The sequence below is a fragment of the Myxocyprinus asiaticus genome, chromosome 2, assembly GCF_019703515.2.
Source record: "Myxocyprinus asiaticus isolate MX2 ecotype Aquarium Trade chromosome 2, UBuf_Myxa_2, whole genome shotgun sequence".
Classification (NCBI taxonomy): Eukaryota; Metazoa; Chordata; class Actinopteri; order Cypriniformes; family Catostomidae; genus Myxocyprinus; species Myxocyprinus asiaticus.
This window is the reverse complement of record NC_059345.1, coordinates 66,041,161-66,055,525: the sequence shown is the minus strand read 5'-3', so window position 1 is coordinate 66,055,525 and position 14,365 is coordinate 66,041,161. Positions and strand designations below refer to the sequence as shown.

At 40.7% G+C, this 14,365-nt stretch overlaps 1 protein-coding gene across 1 annotated transcript; it reads left to right on the top strand.

Annotated features, from left to right (window-relative positions):
* The first annotated feature begins 4,747 nt into the window (after positions 1-4,747).
* On the top strand, positions 4,748-13,302 carry LOC127456241 (endonuclease domain-containing 1 protein-like). Its single transcript, XM_051724638.1, has 3 exons — positions 4,748-5,138; positions 5,411-5,729; positions 12,919-13,302. The coding sequence occupies exons 1-3, from the start codon at positions 4,848-4,850 to the stop codon at positions 13,134-13,136; spliced, it is 828 nt and encodes a 275-aa protein (XP_051580598.1). The 5' UTR covers positions 4,748-4,847; the 3' UTR covers positions 13,137-13,302.
* The last annotated feature ends 1,063 nt before the right edge of the window (positions 13,303-14,365 follow it).

Genomic DNA, 14,365 nt, shown 5'->3' with positions numbered 1-14,365 from the left:
CGCTTATCCACACGGACGTTATCCAGGCGCTTATCCACACGTACGTTATCCAGGCGCTTATCCACACATACGTTATCCAGGCGCTTATCCACATGTACGTTATCCAGACGCTTATCCACATGGACGTTATTCAGACCATTATCCACATGTATGTTATCCAGATGCTTATCCACACGGACGTTATCCAGACGCTTATCCACACATACGTTATCCTACGTTATCCAGGCGCTTATCCACACAGATGTTATCCAGACGCTTATCCACACGGACGTTATCCAGACGCTTATCCACACATACGTTATCCTACGTTATCCAGGCGCTTATCCACACGTACGTTATCCAGGCGCTTATCCACACATATGTTATCCAGGCCCTTAACCACACAGACGTTATCCAGGCGCTTAACCACACGGACGTTATCCAGGTGCTTGTCCACACGTACGTTATCCAGATGCTTGTCCACACGTACGTTATTCAGACGCTTGTCCACACGTATGTTATTCAGACGCTTGTCCACACGTCCGTTATCCAGAGGCTTGTCCACACGTACATTATCCAGATGCTTGTCCACATGTACATTATCCATGCGCTTATCCATATTGAAGTTATCCAGGCACTTATCCACATGTACGTTATCCAGACGCTTATCCACATGGACGTTATTCAGACGATTATCCACATGTATGTTATCCAGATGCTTATCCACATGGACGTTATCCAGACGCTTATCCACACATACGTTATCCAGGCGCTTATCCACACGGACGTTATCCAGGCGCTTATCCACACGTACGTTATCCAGACGCTTATCCACACGTACGTTATCCAGACGCTTATCCACACGGACGTTATCCAGACGCTTATCCACATAGACGTTATCCAGACGCTTATCCACACGGACGTTATCCAGATGCTTATCCACACGTACGTTATCCTACGTTATCCAGGCGCTTATCCACACGGACGTTATCCAGGCGCTTATCCACACATATGTTATCCAGGCCCTTAACCACACAGACGTTATTCAGGCGCTTAACCACACATACGTTCTCCAGGTGCTTATCCACACATACGTTATCCAGATGCTTGTCCACACATACATTATCCATGCGCTTATCCATATTGAAGTTATGCAGGCGCTTATCCACACATACGTTATCCAGATGCTTATCCACACGTACGTTATCCAGGCGCTTATCCACACATACGTTATCCAGGCCCTTAACCACACAGACGTTATCCAGGCGCTTAACCACATGGACTTTATCCAGGTGCTTGTCCACACGTACGTTATCCAGATGCTTGTCCACACGTACGTTATTCAGACGCTTGTCCACACGTATGTTATTCAGACGCTTGTCCACACGTACATTATCCAGATGCTTGTCCACATGTACATTATCCAGACGCTTATCCACATGGAAGTTATGCAGGTGCTTATCCACACATACGTTATCCAGATGCTTGTCCACACATACATTATCCATGCGCTTATCCATATTGAAGTTATGCAGGCGCTTATCCACACATACGTTATCCAGATGCTTGTCCACACGTACATTATCCATGCGCTTATCCATATTGAAGTTATGCAGGCGCTTATCCACACATACGTTATCCAGATGCTTGTCCACACGTACATTATCCAGGTGCTTATCCACACATACATTATCCAGGCGCTTATCCACATGGAAGTTATGCAGGTGCTTGTCCACACATACATTATCCATGCGCTTATCCATATTGAAGTTATGCAGGCGCTTATCCACACATACATTATCCAGGCGCTTATCCACATGGAAGTTATGCAGGTGCTTGTCCACACATACATTATCCATGCGCTTATCCATATTGAAGTTATGCAGGCGCTTATCCACACATACATTATCCAGGCGCTTATCCACATGGAAGTTATGCAGGTGCTTGTCCACACATACATTATCCATGCACTTATCCATATTGAAGTTATGCAGGCGCTTATCCACACATACATTATCCAGATGCTTGTCCACACGTACATTATCTATGCGCTATCCACACGTACGTTATCCAGGCGCTTATCCACACGTACGTTATCCAGGCGCTTATCCACATGTACGTTATCCAGACGCTTATCCACATGTACATTATCCAGACACTTATCCACATATACGTTATCCAGACGTTAATCAGGCACAAAGTAAAAAATATCAATTTCTCAGCTCCGTCGCCACCACACCACCGCATTTGAGCTCACCTCTGACACGTGGCTATGTCGCCTGACATCTAATGTTGCCATGACATCGCCTGTATACTCCAACACAATCAAAATTGAAGGATTTTTTTCACCAGGCGCTGGCGAACGTAGACACGTCAGTTATCCTGTCAGTTAGCTAAATAATCAGTTCTATGTCAGCTTTCACACCTCATACCTCACTGCACGCTTACAGTTCTGACACTGCTGACAGCTGCACGAGAGAGAGAGACAGAGCGAATTTATTCGCACACCTTTTGGAATTACAATTTGATACAAAAACAAGTTTATTGATTTGATTTACTCATCTGTATCTATTGGTTTTGGGATTTTGAGAAAACCCTAAACCAAGTTTGTACAATAGCAGTTTTTTTCATCATCATGCCGTCATATTAAAATGACTTTTTCTCAATCCTCTCAGTAGGATGTTTGGAAAAAGTCTGCTTTGAAGCAGCAGTTAAAAATGGCCATTTGACAGGTCCACATGAATTAACTGTCCCACACCCCTCCCACCCCACCCCCATGAATCTACGCCCCTGCATACGCAGATGCACACTCTTCCAAAACATAAGAACTTCACTTATGCGTTAACACAGACACATAAGCTGTGTTCTCTGACAGAAACCGTGTGTTAAAGTGCTTTATTCTTAACAGCCTTTAATCCCATTCGTGTTAAATTATGTTTCAGAACGCCACTTTCTGCAAAACCCCGGAGTAAGCTGTTTTCTCAAGTGTATGTAAACATGGTCAAAATCTTGACATAATGAAAGATATACTATATATACAGTATATGGAATGAAAGATATAGAAGCACTATACACTGTGCAATTATAAAATGTACTATGCACTTAGCCATGTAGTGTATGAATTTTCAAAGTGTAGTTTAATCTCAAATGGAACAATTAAAGTCTTTTACTTCGCCGTATAACAGCTTACGGAACTGACGTTTCAAGCACGCGCAATGTGTCGCCACTAGCTTTAGCGCGTTGGCCAATCTCAGTTCAACACTTGTATTTCAAACAATGTACATAATCAGACAGCTTGGGTGCTTTATCCACTGAAGCTTCATTAGCTGCTACATTCATCATTATTTACAATTGTTTTGTCAGACCAGCAGCGCAGCCAGGTATCTTTGCTTTATATATGTACGGCAGGGTTGGGGAGTAACAGAATACATTTAATGGTGTTACATATTTAAAATACAAAATATGAGTAACTGTATCCACTACCGTTACAATTTAAATAGTTGGTAATCAGAATACAGTTACTTTCGAAAAGTAATGTTGCAAATGATAACTGTAAATAACTGTTTAAACAGTCATCATTCGCTGTCATCCACAGAAACTCTTGTTAACGAGTGTAAAAGGTCATACAAGTTATCTTTATTAGCATGTAGAAACGGTTTCTGGCACTGCAGTGAATGTAACAGTCATGCTCTTTCTTTCATTCATTGTCTGCATACAACTCAAGCTATCTAGTTCTAGTTAGTGTACATGCTCCAGACACAATGAGCGGTTGTGCTTATCTTTATGGTTTTGAAGGGCATGACAAGGAAGATCTCTAACCACTGTATTAGGAGATGTAATAGTTTGCAACAGTACATTGAACCTTAGGCAAAACCTTCACATTATCAAGAGTATTTAACTTGGACATCATTTGTGTATTCCACTTTAACTTGCATGTAAGTAAAGCTGAAGTGTGTAGCTTTTACAGAGTTAAAATACTTTCTTCTATCCCAGCTTAATATACAGAGACAACTATAGGTGGTAAGAATTTAAAAAGGCACAAATCATGGGAATGCAATTTCACAATTGCTAGAGCAATGTGGATAGCCATGATTAATATTGTGGAGGATGAGGGTTTAAGAGATGTAATGCTCATTGCAATGAATACTTAACCTAAGGGGACTTGTTCTATCAATTATTCAACCTCTCACTTTAATGTTTTTTGAATTGGAGCTAGTTAATGTATTTCTGTCTTTATACTGTAGAATACAGTACTTTGTTTGCAAAATGTTAATAAAACATTATTGTTAAATATTGTTTTCTTTCCTAAGAAGGAACTAAATGCATTTTGACAGGAAAAGAAGCATATATAGTCAAATTTAAGCACTTTTGGAATCTGCAGTTAATCATGATTATCAATGCAAAATCGTAAATCTTTTAATCGACTGACAGCACTATATAATATATATATATATATATATATATATATATATAGTTTGGTTTATGTGAAGAACAAAAAAACAATTTGCCAATGGGGTAAGAAATATATAAAATTAATTCAAGATAATCTCTCTGAAATCTTACACAATTTGTATGTTGTTTAAAACATGTTAGAATAATTTCATTGAAAATAAGGCATAAATATCGATTAAGTATTTTCTTCTATTTTCTTTTTATCCACACATGATCCTTTCTCCACCCCCTCTTCAACTGTATAAAAGTGCTTACTTCCTCTCTGTGCTCTCTCTACTGTCCTGTAGCAAACCAAGAATTGTCTAAGAGTAACATACAGTAATCAACTTTGTACATTTGTCTTTGTTGTTTCACTATTGTGACCTGCAGTTTTCTGTCATCTCATCTGTGTCTTGATCAACTCCATCCACCTCATCATGATGCTGCTGTACCTGCTGATGGTGCTGTCTGCTTTTTACTCTCCATCTTCATGCAGAGTGGTGCATGACTTCTTTGGGCATGGTGGTTGTCCAAAGTTCTTCTTTTCCGTTGGAGGACCGACTATCCTGCCATACCCACGATTTGTGCAGATTTGTCAAGATCTTAATGGTATTGACAGATTTGCCACTCTTTATGATACTCAAAACAGAATACCAGTGTATTCTGCTTATCGGTTTTACCCTCATGCCAGTTCTCCAAGAAGCTATAGTTGGCGTAAAGAAAAAGATGTAAGTTTGTCCAAGTTTTCATGTCAAGTATATCTTCTTCATAAATATACCTATTTTTCAAGAACGTTTCCTATACTAACATGATGTAAAATTTTGCATGAGCTATTAATTGTGAAAGTCATTATTTACACATGTTTATGAGGGTCACAAAAGGCACATATTTGGCGGAATGACCAGCATGCTATGGTCATATCCCAAAAGTGGGTGTAAAAATAGTGGGATTTGGTATAAAATTTAATACTTCTTGTAATACTTCTGCAAATATTTTATAGCTCCATGATGACCAACAGGCTCTGAATGAAGACTGCTTAAACACCTGTTATGAACGTGGACATTTGTATTCTGCATACCAAAATAACAATGACGAAGGAGTGCATGCCACCTTCACCCTCACCAACGCTGCTCCTCAAAGCCATTATTTCAATGTTCAGTGGTTCAGGTTTGGTGAACAACCAATAGATGAAGCTGTACAAATGGCATGTGGAAAAAACCCATCATTTGGTGCTTACATTGTCACAGGAGTGGTACCAAGTAACCCACCGAAGTATTTAACAGATTTAGATAGTGGAACACCACGAAGAGGTCATTCAGGTAATAAACTCTCAACCTTATTAGCACATAGAAATTCTGTATTAGCACTTGGGGCTCTATTTTTGTGACTGTGCTAGGCATAGCGCTACACGCATCGACCGTGAGCTACGTCTTATCCATTTTCCGTAAGAGCGCTAATTCAAAGCATAATTTTCATGTCAGCGCAAAGCATAGGAAATGTTCTTGGGTGGGAGTGTTTGCGCCATCTGTGGGTGAATGCACGAAAACTGTGGGTGAATTGCTGTAGCGGCTCATGACCACAGATAGAGGTGGGACAGATCTCGCTTTTTCTTTTTTTCTTTTTTTACATTATTCTACTCGTTCAACTCATTATGCAAACACAAACACGCTGACACAATATGTATATTATTACAATGTGTGATTATAATATTCTAAATAAGAACGATTTATCTTAAAATGCTGACTTGCTGTAGTAGATCGTAATCTAAATCAAATGTTATTTTATAATGTTAATTGTTGTTGAAGACGGAGAGAAACAGAACTATCTGCACGCTATTTACACATTTCCACATTACTAAAAATCTAAATGCTTTATAATGATAATGTTTTATATCACAGTAAATTTAAAACAAAGTTTCAAGAGCCAAGGCTGTTTGACAAAATTTGTCGTCATACAAAACATACATTTTATCACCTACCCTTATCTTTTGATTGCCAAACTATTTTTTATGTCTGGCTTTTGTCTTGAATTTGCAATAAAAGGAAACGCGATAGTGCTCGCCATGTTTGCAATCTGTCACACTGCTGGTGCACAGTAATAATAAAGTTACCTTTGGTTTGGCACTATGTATGGGCAGAGTAATTTCTGCCCCAATGGGTCTCAATGAGGGCTTGTTGCAGTACCATATTTGACCACAGTTTTCCATTGGAAAATCTGAGGGGCGCTGTGGAGTTCTGGAGGGCAGCAGACTCCCTGCTCCATATGCTTGAATAACTATAGCAGTGTGTACGACTTAAAAGAGGATCAAAACGTATACTAGGTCTTCTTTTAAAAACGTATGTCAGCATTTTGAACACATTTACGGGCAAACACATGTTGAGGTTTTTTTAAAATCAGTAATGTATGGACAGACATTAAAAATGGAATAAACTTTTTATTAACCTTAAAAGGTTAACATTTGATTAATTTCTTACCACTGAAGTGTACAGTTTGCTTGTCTTCATTTGTAGTCAGTAATCAAACTTCTCAGTTACACTCCATCATCTTCTTTTCAATTATCAGAGTCAACTCTTTATCAAATTGGTAACAATCTCACATCTAGAAATATGAATATTTGATGAAATCAATAAACAAATGTCATTCATTGAGTGTCCACCAGCATGACCATTCATTTTAAAACAGAGCACTCAGATTTATAGAGGAATAAAGCAGGTGTGGATTAAATGTCCCTGTATTGGGCTCAGTAACAGGAACGCAAATATTGTTTGCTTTTTGCATCCCTTTATTACAACACATTCAAATGCATTACACTATGAGCTTTACTCCTACATTTGTCAACCTCACTGAAACGTTAAAAAAAAAAAAAAAAAAACCCCTTAACAACAATTAGGGAACAGTCATGCTTGAGGATGAACACAGAGGCTGCAGGAGAACCCAAATACATTTGAATGAGACAGCTATAAACTTAAGGATTCCACAAAATTAAATAAAATGGATTAGCAACGTCAACAATAATAAACACATAGCCGACGGAGTCGCAGGACAAGGCTTCAAAACACTAGCTCTGCTGACCCTGGCAGGTGTGGGCGCTGGCTCGTTGACCGTGGCATTATGGTTAACTCCACCGTGGAATCCACAGCAAGTGTTTGACTCCTCTATCACTCCTACAGTGAAGGCTGATCCACTCAGTAACAGAGCCATATCAATGAATTGGGCCAAGGTCCAGGGGCTTATGCTAGAAGGCATGATGTACTTCACAGGCCCATTCAATCCATCCCAGAAGAGGTCCTTCAAAGCCACATCATTGAAGTCCACCACATTAGCCAACTCACAGAATTCCACTACATGGTCCTCCACTGAAGGATTCCTCCAACACAGCTGAAGAAGTCTTATTGCTGGGTTCATGCTGGGTCTAGTCTTCTGTCATGCTTGAGATTGAGACTGCAGGTGAACCCAAATGCAGTGTTTTAATGATGAAAATAGACAACTATAAACTTAAAGATTCCACAAATTAAATAAACAAACAAATGGGACTAGCAACATCAATAATAATACTTAGCTTGGTAAACAAAAGAACGAAGATAGCTCAATGCTGCAATTCACAAGACTAGACTAAGACTGAAGGAAAGTGTTGAGTATAAATAGAGTCCTTGATTAGTATGTGACAGGTGATGACAATGATGGGATTAGTGCTGATGAATGAGCGCAGGCGATCATGGAGGACTGGGAGACCGAGGGGGCATGATAGGAACATTCTGTGTAGGTTGTAACACAAAAACCTCCCTGCAACATTCTGGGAACATTAGTTAATGGTTGCAAAAAAATAGAACCTAAAGAGAACATTCCTAGAACTTCAGAAATTGGTTCTCAAAAGATTACTAAACGGTAACTAAATGCTAACATTAGGGGAACGTTCTGGGTTTTCTGGGTTTGATGGCTGTAGCATCAGTGCATTAAAGGAATGAAAGTAAAGAATTAAAGAGACAAAACTTCTCAGAGTGAAAACCAGTTCGTGTGTTACTCTGCACAAATATAGCTTTGTATATTTATCTATCAATTATTGTATTAGCATTAAGCTAAACATGTAATTTTTTTAATTAACTTAAATATCTACAGTATATTTCACCAGGGAGACTATTTTAAATTCGTCTGCCTCAAGAATCCCAATTTGTAACAGAATCGATTTTTTTTCCCAACCCTACATTACATACAGCCCATTTACACTACCAAATTCTTATGAATGGGCTGTCTTCATTATACTGACGTTGCTTTATAGGAAATTAAATATATAATAGGATGCAGACAGGGAAATAACCAAAGAAGAACGTCTCAGTTATGTACGTAACCGTGGTTCCCTGAGAGGGAATGAGATGTTGCGTGATGACGTAATTGGGAACATGTCAGTGATCACGTGGTCTGAAGCCCCTATATAATCACAAGGAACTACATCATAGGCTCCGTATAGGCACTCACTTCGGCGCCATTTCCTCAGATTTTCTGCAAAAAGGCACGAGCCTATGCAGCAACTCGTGGGTATGGCCAGCTACACAACATCTCGTTCCCTCTCAGGGAACCAAGATTACATATGTAACTGAGACGTTCGCTTTCGAAGGAACTTCTACGTTGCATGATGATGCAACTGGGAACAAATTCCCTAATGCCATGGATTAGCAGCTGCCAACTATCTAAGCCTGTGTGGCAAGCTTACAGCGGCGCACAAGCGAGCTAAAGTATATAAAAATAATGAATTTTCTCCTGTCCCAACAGAAAGAACCTGGGAAGCAGGAGTCAAACTCTCATACAGATTATTTATATCTAACAAAAGTATGCAGAGAGGACCACCTTTTCACCATACAAATGTCCTCCAAGGACGCACCTCTAGCCAAAGCTCATCGTAGTATAGTAGTGCTCGACACAAACAGGTCCACTTCTACTCTGCTGAACCTCCTCCAGATTTGTTCCACAATCTGAGGATGTAATGTCCATTCTCTGGGTATCAGACCCTGTTTGGACAGGAGATCCGCCCCCAAATTCAGTTGGCCCAGATCATGTATGGTTTGTAGAGACAGCAAATTTTTCTGTGCCCACAGAAGAATGTGTTGTGCCAGCCTCAGCATGGCACAAGAGAGCACTCCTCCCTGATGGTTGATGTAAGATACCACCATCCTGTTGTCCAACCGGATACAGACATGACTGTCCCGAATCTACAGAAGGAAAAACCTTAATGCCAACAGCACCGCTAACATCTCCAGACAATTTATGTGTCAATTCAGCCGCTGGCCTGTCCACACTCCAAGAGATTGACGACTTTCGTACACAGCGCCCCAACCCACAAACCAGTTCCCCAGTTGCACTTGTGACATTCTTTATTTGTGTGTAAACATTCTGAATCTGCATTTCATTAGAGTGAAATACAATCATCTAAAATCCAGAATAGGATGCAGGCCGCCATCTTTTTTCGTGACTAGGAAATAACGGCTTTAAAAACTGCATTCTCTCTGAGGAGGAATCTCATCAATTGCCCCTCTTCTCGAGAGTGAAATTCCTGAATCAAGAACAGGGATTCCTGAGCAGAAACCTCTGTCGGGATAGCCCCGTTGAACATTGGCAGTGCCCGCCTGAATTGAATGACATAACCATGCTTTATCATTCTAATTAATTAATAATAATTCCTTACATTTACATAGCACTTTTCTGGCACTCAAAGTGCTTTACATAGTATATGGGGAATCTCCTCAACGACCACTAGTGTGCAACATCCACCTGGATGATGCGACGGCAGCCATAGTGCGCCAGAACGCCCACCACACACTAGCTATTGGTGGAGAGGAGAGTAGAGTGGTGTAGCCAATTCAGGGATGGAGATTATTAGGGTGCCATGATAGATAAGGGCCAATGGGGGAATTTGGCCAGGACACCGGGGTTACACCCTACTCTTTACGAGAAATGCCCTGAGATTTTTAATGACCACAGAGAGTCATGACCTCGGTTTAACGTCTCATCCAAAAGATGGAATTACCCAATTTGATACATTTATTAACTGATGCCAAGCCACTAGATGGGCAGACAGCAGAATTAATGCATGATTCACTATTATAGTGCAATGTGTAACCACTAGATGGTGCTCTTGGCTTACTTTTGACAGATGCCCTGCAATCAGCAACACAGCGGAGGGGAACCTTTGCGTCTCTACTACTGTGGCTGATTAAATGGGATTTAAAAATGTTTCTGCCTTTATTGTATTTAGGCATGAATAACTGGGCCCTGAAATGTTCACAGCAGGGACGCTCACAGAAAAAAGGTCTCTTTCCTGGCATCTTAATGGGGAAGAGTGTGTGAACATTGGGGGAATTGTGAACACTTGTGCTTACTGGACATCAAATTCTGTTATTCCTGTCGAGAGAACCTTGATCATGGGGAAAGAGGCCGAATTCGACCGGGCAAGTATAAAAAAGGATCACTCTGAATGTATACACAGCAGGGACGCTCAGATAAACCATCTTCACTAGGATTAGAATGGGGAGAATGTGCAAACATGGGGGAAACTGGGAGCAAGCAGGTTCGCCACAATGGCCCCAGCATTATTATGGGGGACTGTGTGTGTGTGGTTATGACAGTATTTTATGTGTACACTTGTGATTGTTGTTCATCGAATTCTGTTACGCATGTCCTGTGGCCCTTGGTTTTGGAGGCAGAGGCTGAATTCGGGTTGAAATAACATTTGTTGTTTACTTATAAATTATAGTTATGCATGTCCCAATATTTTGGTTGAGAACTCCCATACTAAATCCACAATGTGATTTACGGGGGAAAGCATGATTGAGACAGTTTTGAGAATTCGAGGTGTGATGAACGGTGAACATCACTCGATAATGTCTGAAGAGCAGACCAGGGAGCATCGGGAATGTATGAATGTCCCATTATGATCAAAACTCCAAGCGCTCACGGATCCAGAGACACAAATGTGCAGGGGAAAAAGTTTGCAACCTCAATTCATATAAGGAGGCATAAACCCCTTTCCATCATCTCTTTCACCAGCAAAAGCATCGCCTTGACTTACGTGTTCCCCAGCGCAAGCTGCGGAGGGAGATTGAGGAAAAAAACCAAGTGGAGCTTTCTATTTATTTACTCAAACAGATACTCCTTAAAGCGATGCACTTGGTTGGACTGCAAAATCGTGTGCAAATCCAACAGTTGTTGTAGCGAAATCCATGCTGCCACTGAAAAAACCGAGCAGAGATAGCAGTCAGTGTCTCTTCTCTTGCCTAATACATGAAATGGCAAAAGAAAAAAAGAGTTGAAATATAGAAAACCCTAGAGAAAATGGCATAGACGAAGCATTCCACGCACTGGTTCGCCATCACTCAGTGGGGGAATATTCTCTTATTCCAGCCTCGTCGTTCTGCGGCCGGGCTTCACCGGTCCATGCAGAATCCCGTCCACCATGAGCAGCGCTCCAAATGGGGAGGGGAGAGAGAGAGAGGCTGTGCCTCCATTGCCTTATACATGTGCATTCTCCCAGAAAGACAAAGAAAAAGACAATAGGGACAAAGGGGCCCATTTTGTTTTCTTACCGTCCAACGACGAATCCTCTCGTACAGCATTCATAATGGCGGGGGCTCATGACGCGTGTGTTTCTGACACACATTTTTGTCACAAAATGGCCACTGAGCTATGCCTCAGAGCCTGTCCAATGAGACTAACGCTTTCGCTCAGGGGGAGGGCGACAAACATGAGGAGGATTCTGGTGTCCTTCCGCACTCCATCTTGTCTGACACAGAACCGAAATCCCAAATGGTTCCAGCACACGGAGCTCCAAATTTGGAGGCTGTAGAACTGGAATAAGTGGGGACAGTGCCTCATGTCTTCATCAGTCCTTTGTAATGCAGAAAGCCACAACAGAGGCTGCAGGTGAACCCAAATACAGAGTTTTAATGATGAAATAGACAACTATAAATTTAGATATTCCACAAATTAAATAAACAAAAGGGATTAGCAATATCAACAATAATAATAATAACACATAGCACTTACTGTAGCTTGGTAAACAAAAGAACGATGATAGATCAATGCTGCAACTGACGAGACTAGACCGCTGTTTTAAATGTCCTTACACGTTTGCCACTCAAAAGGGAGAAAAATAATCCTCGCTTCGACGTGAGTTGCTAGTAACAACACGGGCTTCAGACCACGTGATCACTGACATGTTCCCAATTCTGTCATCACGCAACATAGAAGCTCCTTCAAAAGAGAACCTTAGAATTAAGTTGCACTTGACCCAGTCCATTAATGCTTTGCACATACAATTTAACCAAACCTACTTGCATGCTTACACGAAAATACCAAAACTTCATGGCCGCGCCCACTGACTTTGCGCATATGATGAATTGCATAGCACTGCACTTAAGGCATAGTGCTGTTGAAATAGGGCCCATTATGTGGTATAATCTGGAAAATTTTACAATGGTTAAATTTCTGGAAAGAAATGATTATTTTATTGCATTGCAGGTGTGTTTGTGAATGTGCCCCATGTCTTCTGGAATGCATTCTGCTGCAAAGACAACAATCAGATCATTAAAACTGGTGGTTTCCATGTACAGAGCAGCCCAAATGGAGCAGATCATTACATAGAAGTAAAACATCCAAATGTTGCACATCTAGAAAACGCCCTTGAGCATTTATATGGTATTCCAGGATTTAAGGTTTTTGGTGGTCTATGTGTTTGATTGTGAAAATGTTATTGCTCTTTAAAACTTGATATGATATTGCATACTTCAGCTGTATATCTGAGATTAACACATATTGTCTTACATGATTGAGAATGCGATCTAAATGCCTCTGGTTAATTTCCATGTAAAATCCATGTACTTCATTTGTTTTACCCTGATTTTATTAAAGCAGCATAAAGTGAATCTGTAGTCTACTTTGTTTGGCTCCAAAAGATCATGAACTCTACATGGACAACATGATCACACAGGAAGTCAGAATGTTGTTTCAGAGAGTTCTGGTATCCTGGGATTGGCCACATTATACCGACTCACCGACAAGTGGCATCTGCTATCTGACATTTTTGCATCAACTCCAGCATGTTTACCTTCACTTGTGGTGCGATTGGAAGCATGTTGCGTCTGCAGCGTGGGAGACCTTTGTTCAGATCCCAGGTTGAAAACAGTAAGTAATTGTGTTCACAAAATCAGTGACAAGTGCAAATCAGAGGTTGCATATTTCCCTCTAGCATTACATTTTTACTCCACTGATGGTTTAGGTTGGGGTTTGGGGTACAGTTTATAAAATATGCCTTCCTCTTCACTGTAATACAGCATATACAGCTGAAACAACTCACTTCACAAATTGCTCTTGGTGCCCCTCCGTGGACATTTCACCAGGAAAATGGAACTCATACATACCCATATGCCCAACAACACTTACTGCTTTGGCCACTGGGGGAAGTGTTTTGAATTTCGGTAAACACTGATTTTAGCCAAAGAAAAATCAACCTACTGTTTACGATTTCACTGCGAGATCAGTCTGGACACTGTGTCCTGTAAGATCATCGACAGTCATTTGGTCTTATTTTTGGTGTTATAGATCGCACTTGGTTTTGAAAAGATAAAGTTTGCCTTTTGCAACTCTTGGGGTTGTGCGATACCTCACTGATATACAAAACCACCAACACCAGAAACAATTAGGTCTTTCTAAAGCAGATGCCCTGGATCTGTGAATTAGCATAATTTGTGTAATATACAGAGTTTGTCCTGATCCACAGATTCAGATCTAAACAAGATTAGTATACTCAATTCAAGTCAGTAGAGACTGTTTTGAAGTCCAATCTAGCTTTTAATGAATGCAGAATACCTTGCTACAGCCTTGCACAAAAGGCTGGGTCATCGACAGATCCTCCTTAAATCTCCCTATTCCTCATATTACCCATCCTCACGCACCTCTCTGCCCTGGT

Excerpts from the sequence above, each read along its gene's own strand:
- LOC127456241 (XM_051724638.1), top strand. The coding sequence starts at position 4,848 with ATGATGCTGCTGTACCTGCTGATGGTGCTGTCTGCTTTTTACTCTCCA. Across the intron at positions 5,139-5,410 it reads GTTGGCGTAAAGAAAAAGAT|CTCCATGATGACCAACAGGC; the intron begins GTAAGTTTGTCC and ends AATATTTTATAG. Across the intron at positions 5,730-12,918 it reads ACCACGAAGAGGTCATTCAG|GTGTGTTTGTGAATGTGCCC; the intron begins GTAATAAACTCT and ends ATTGCATTGCAG.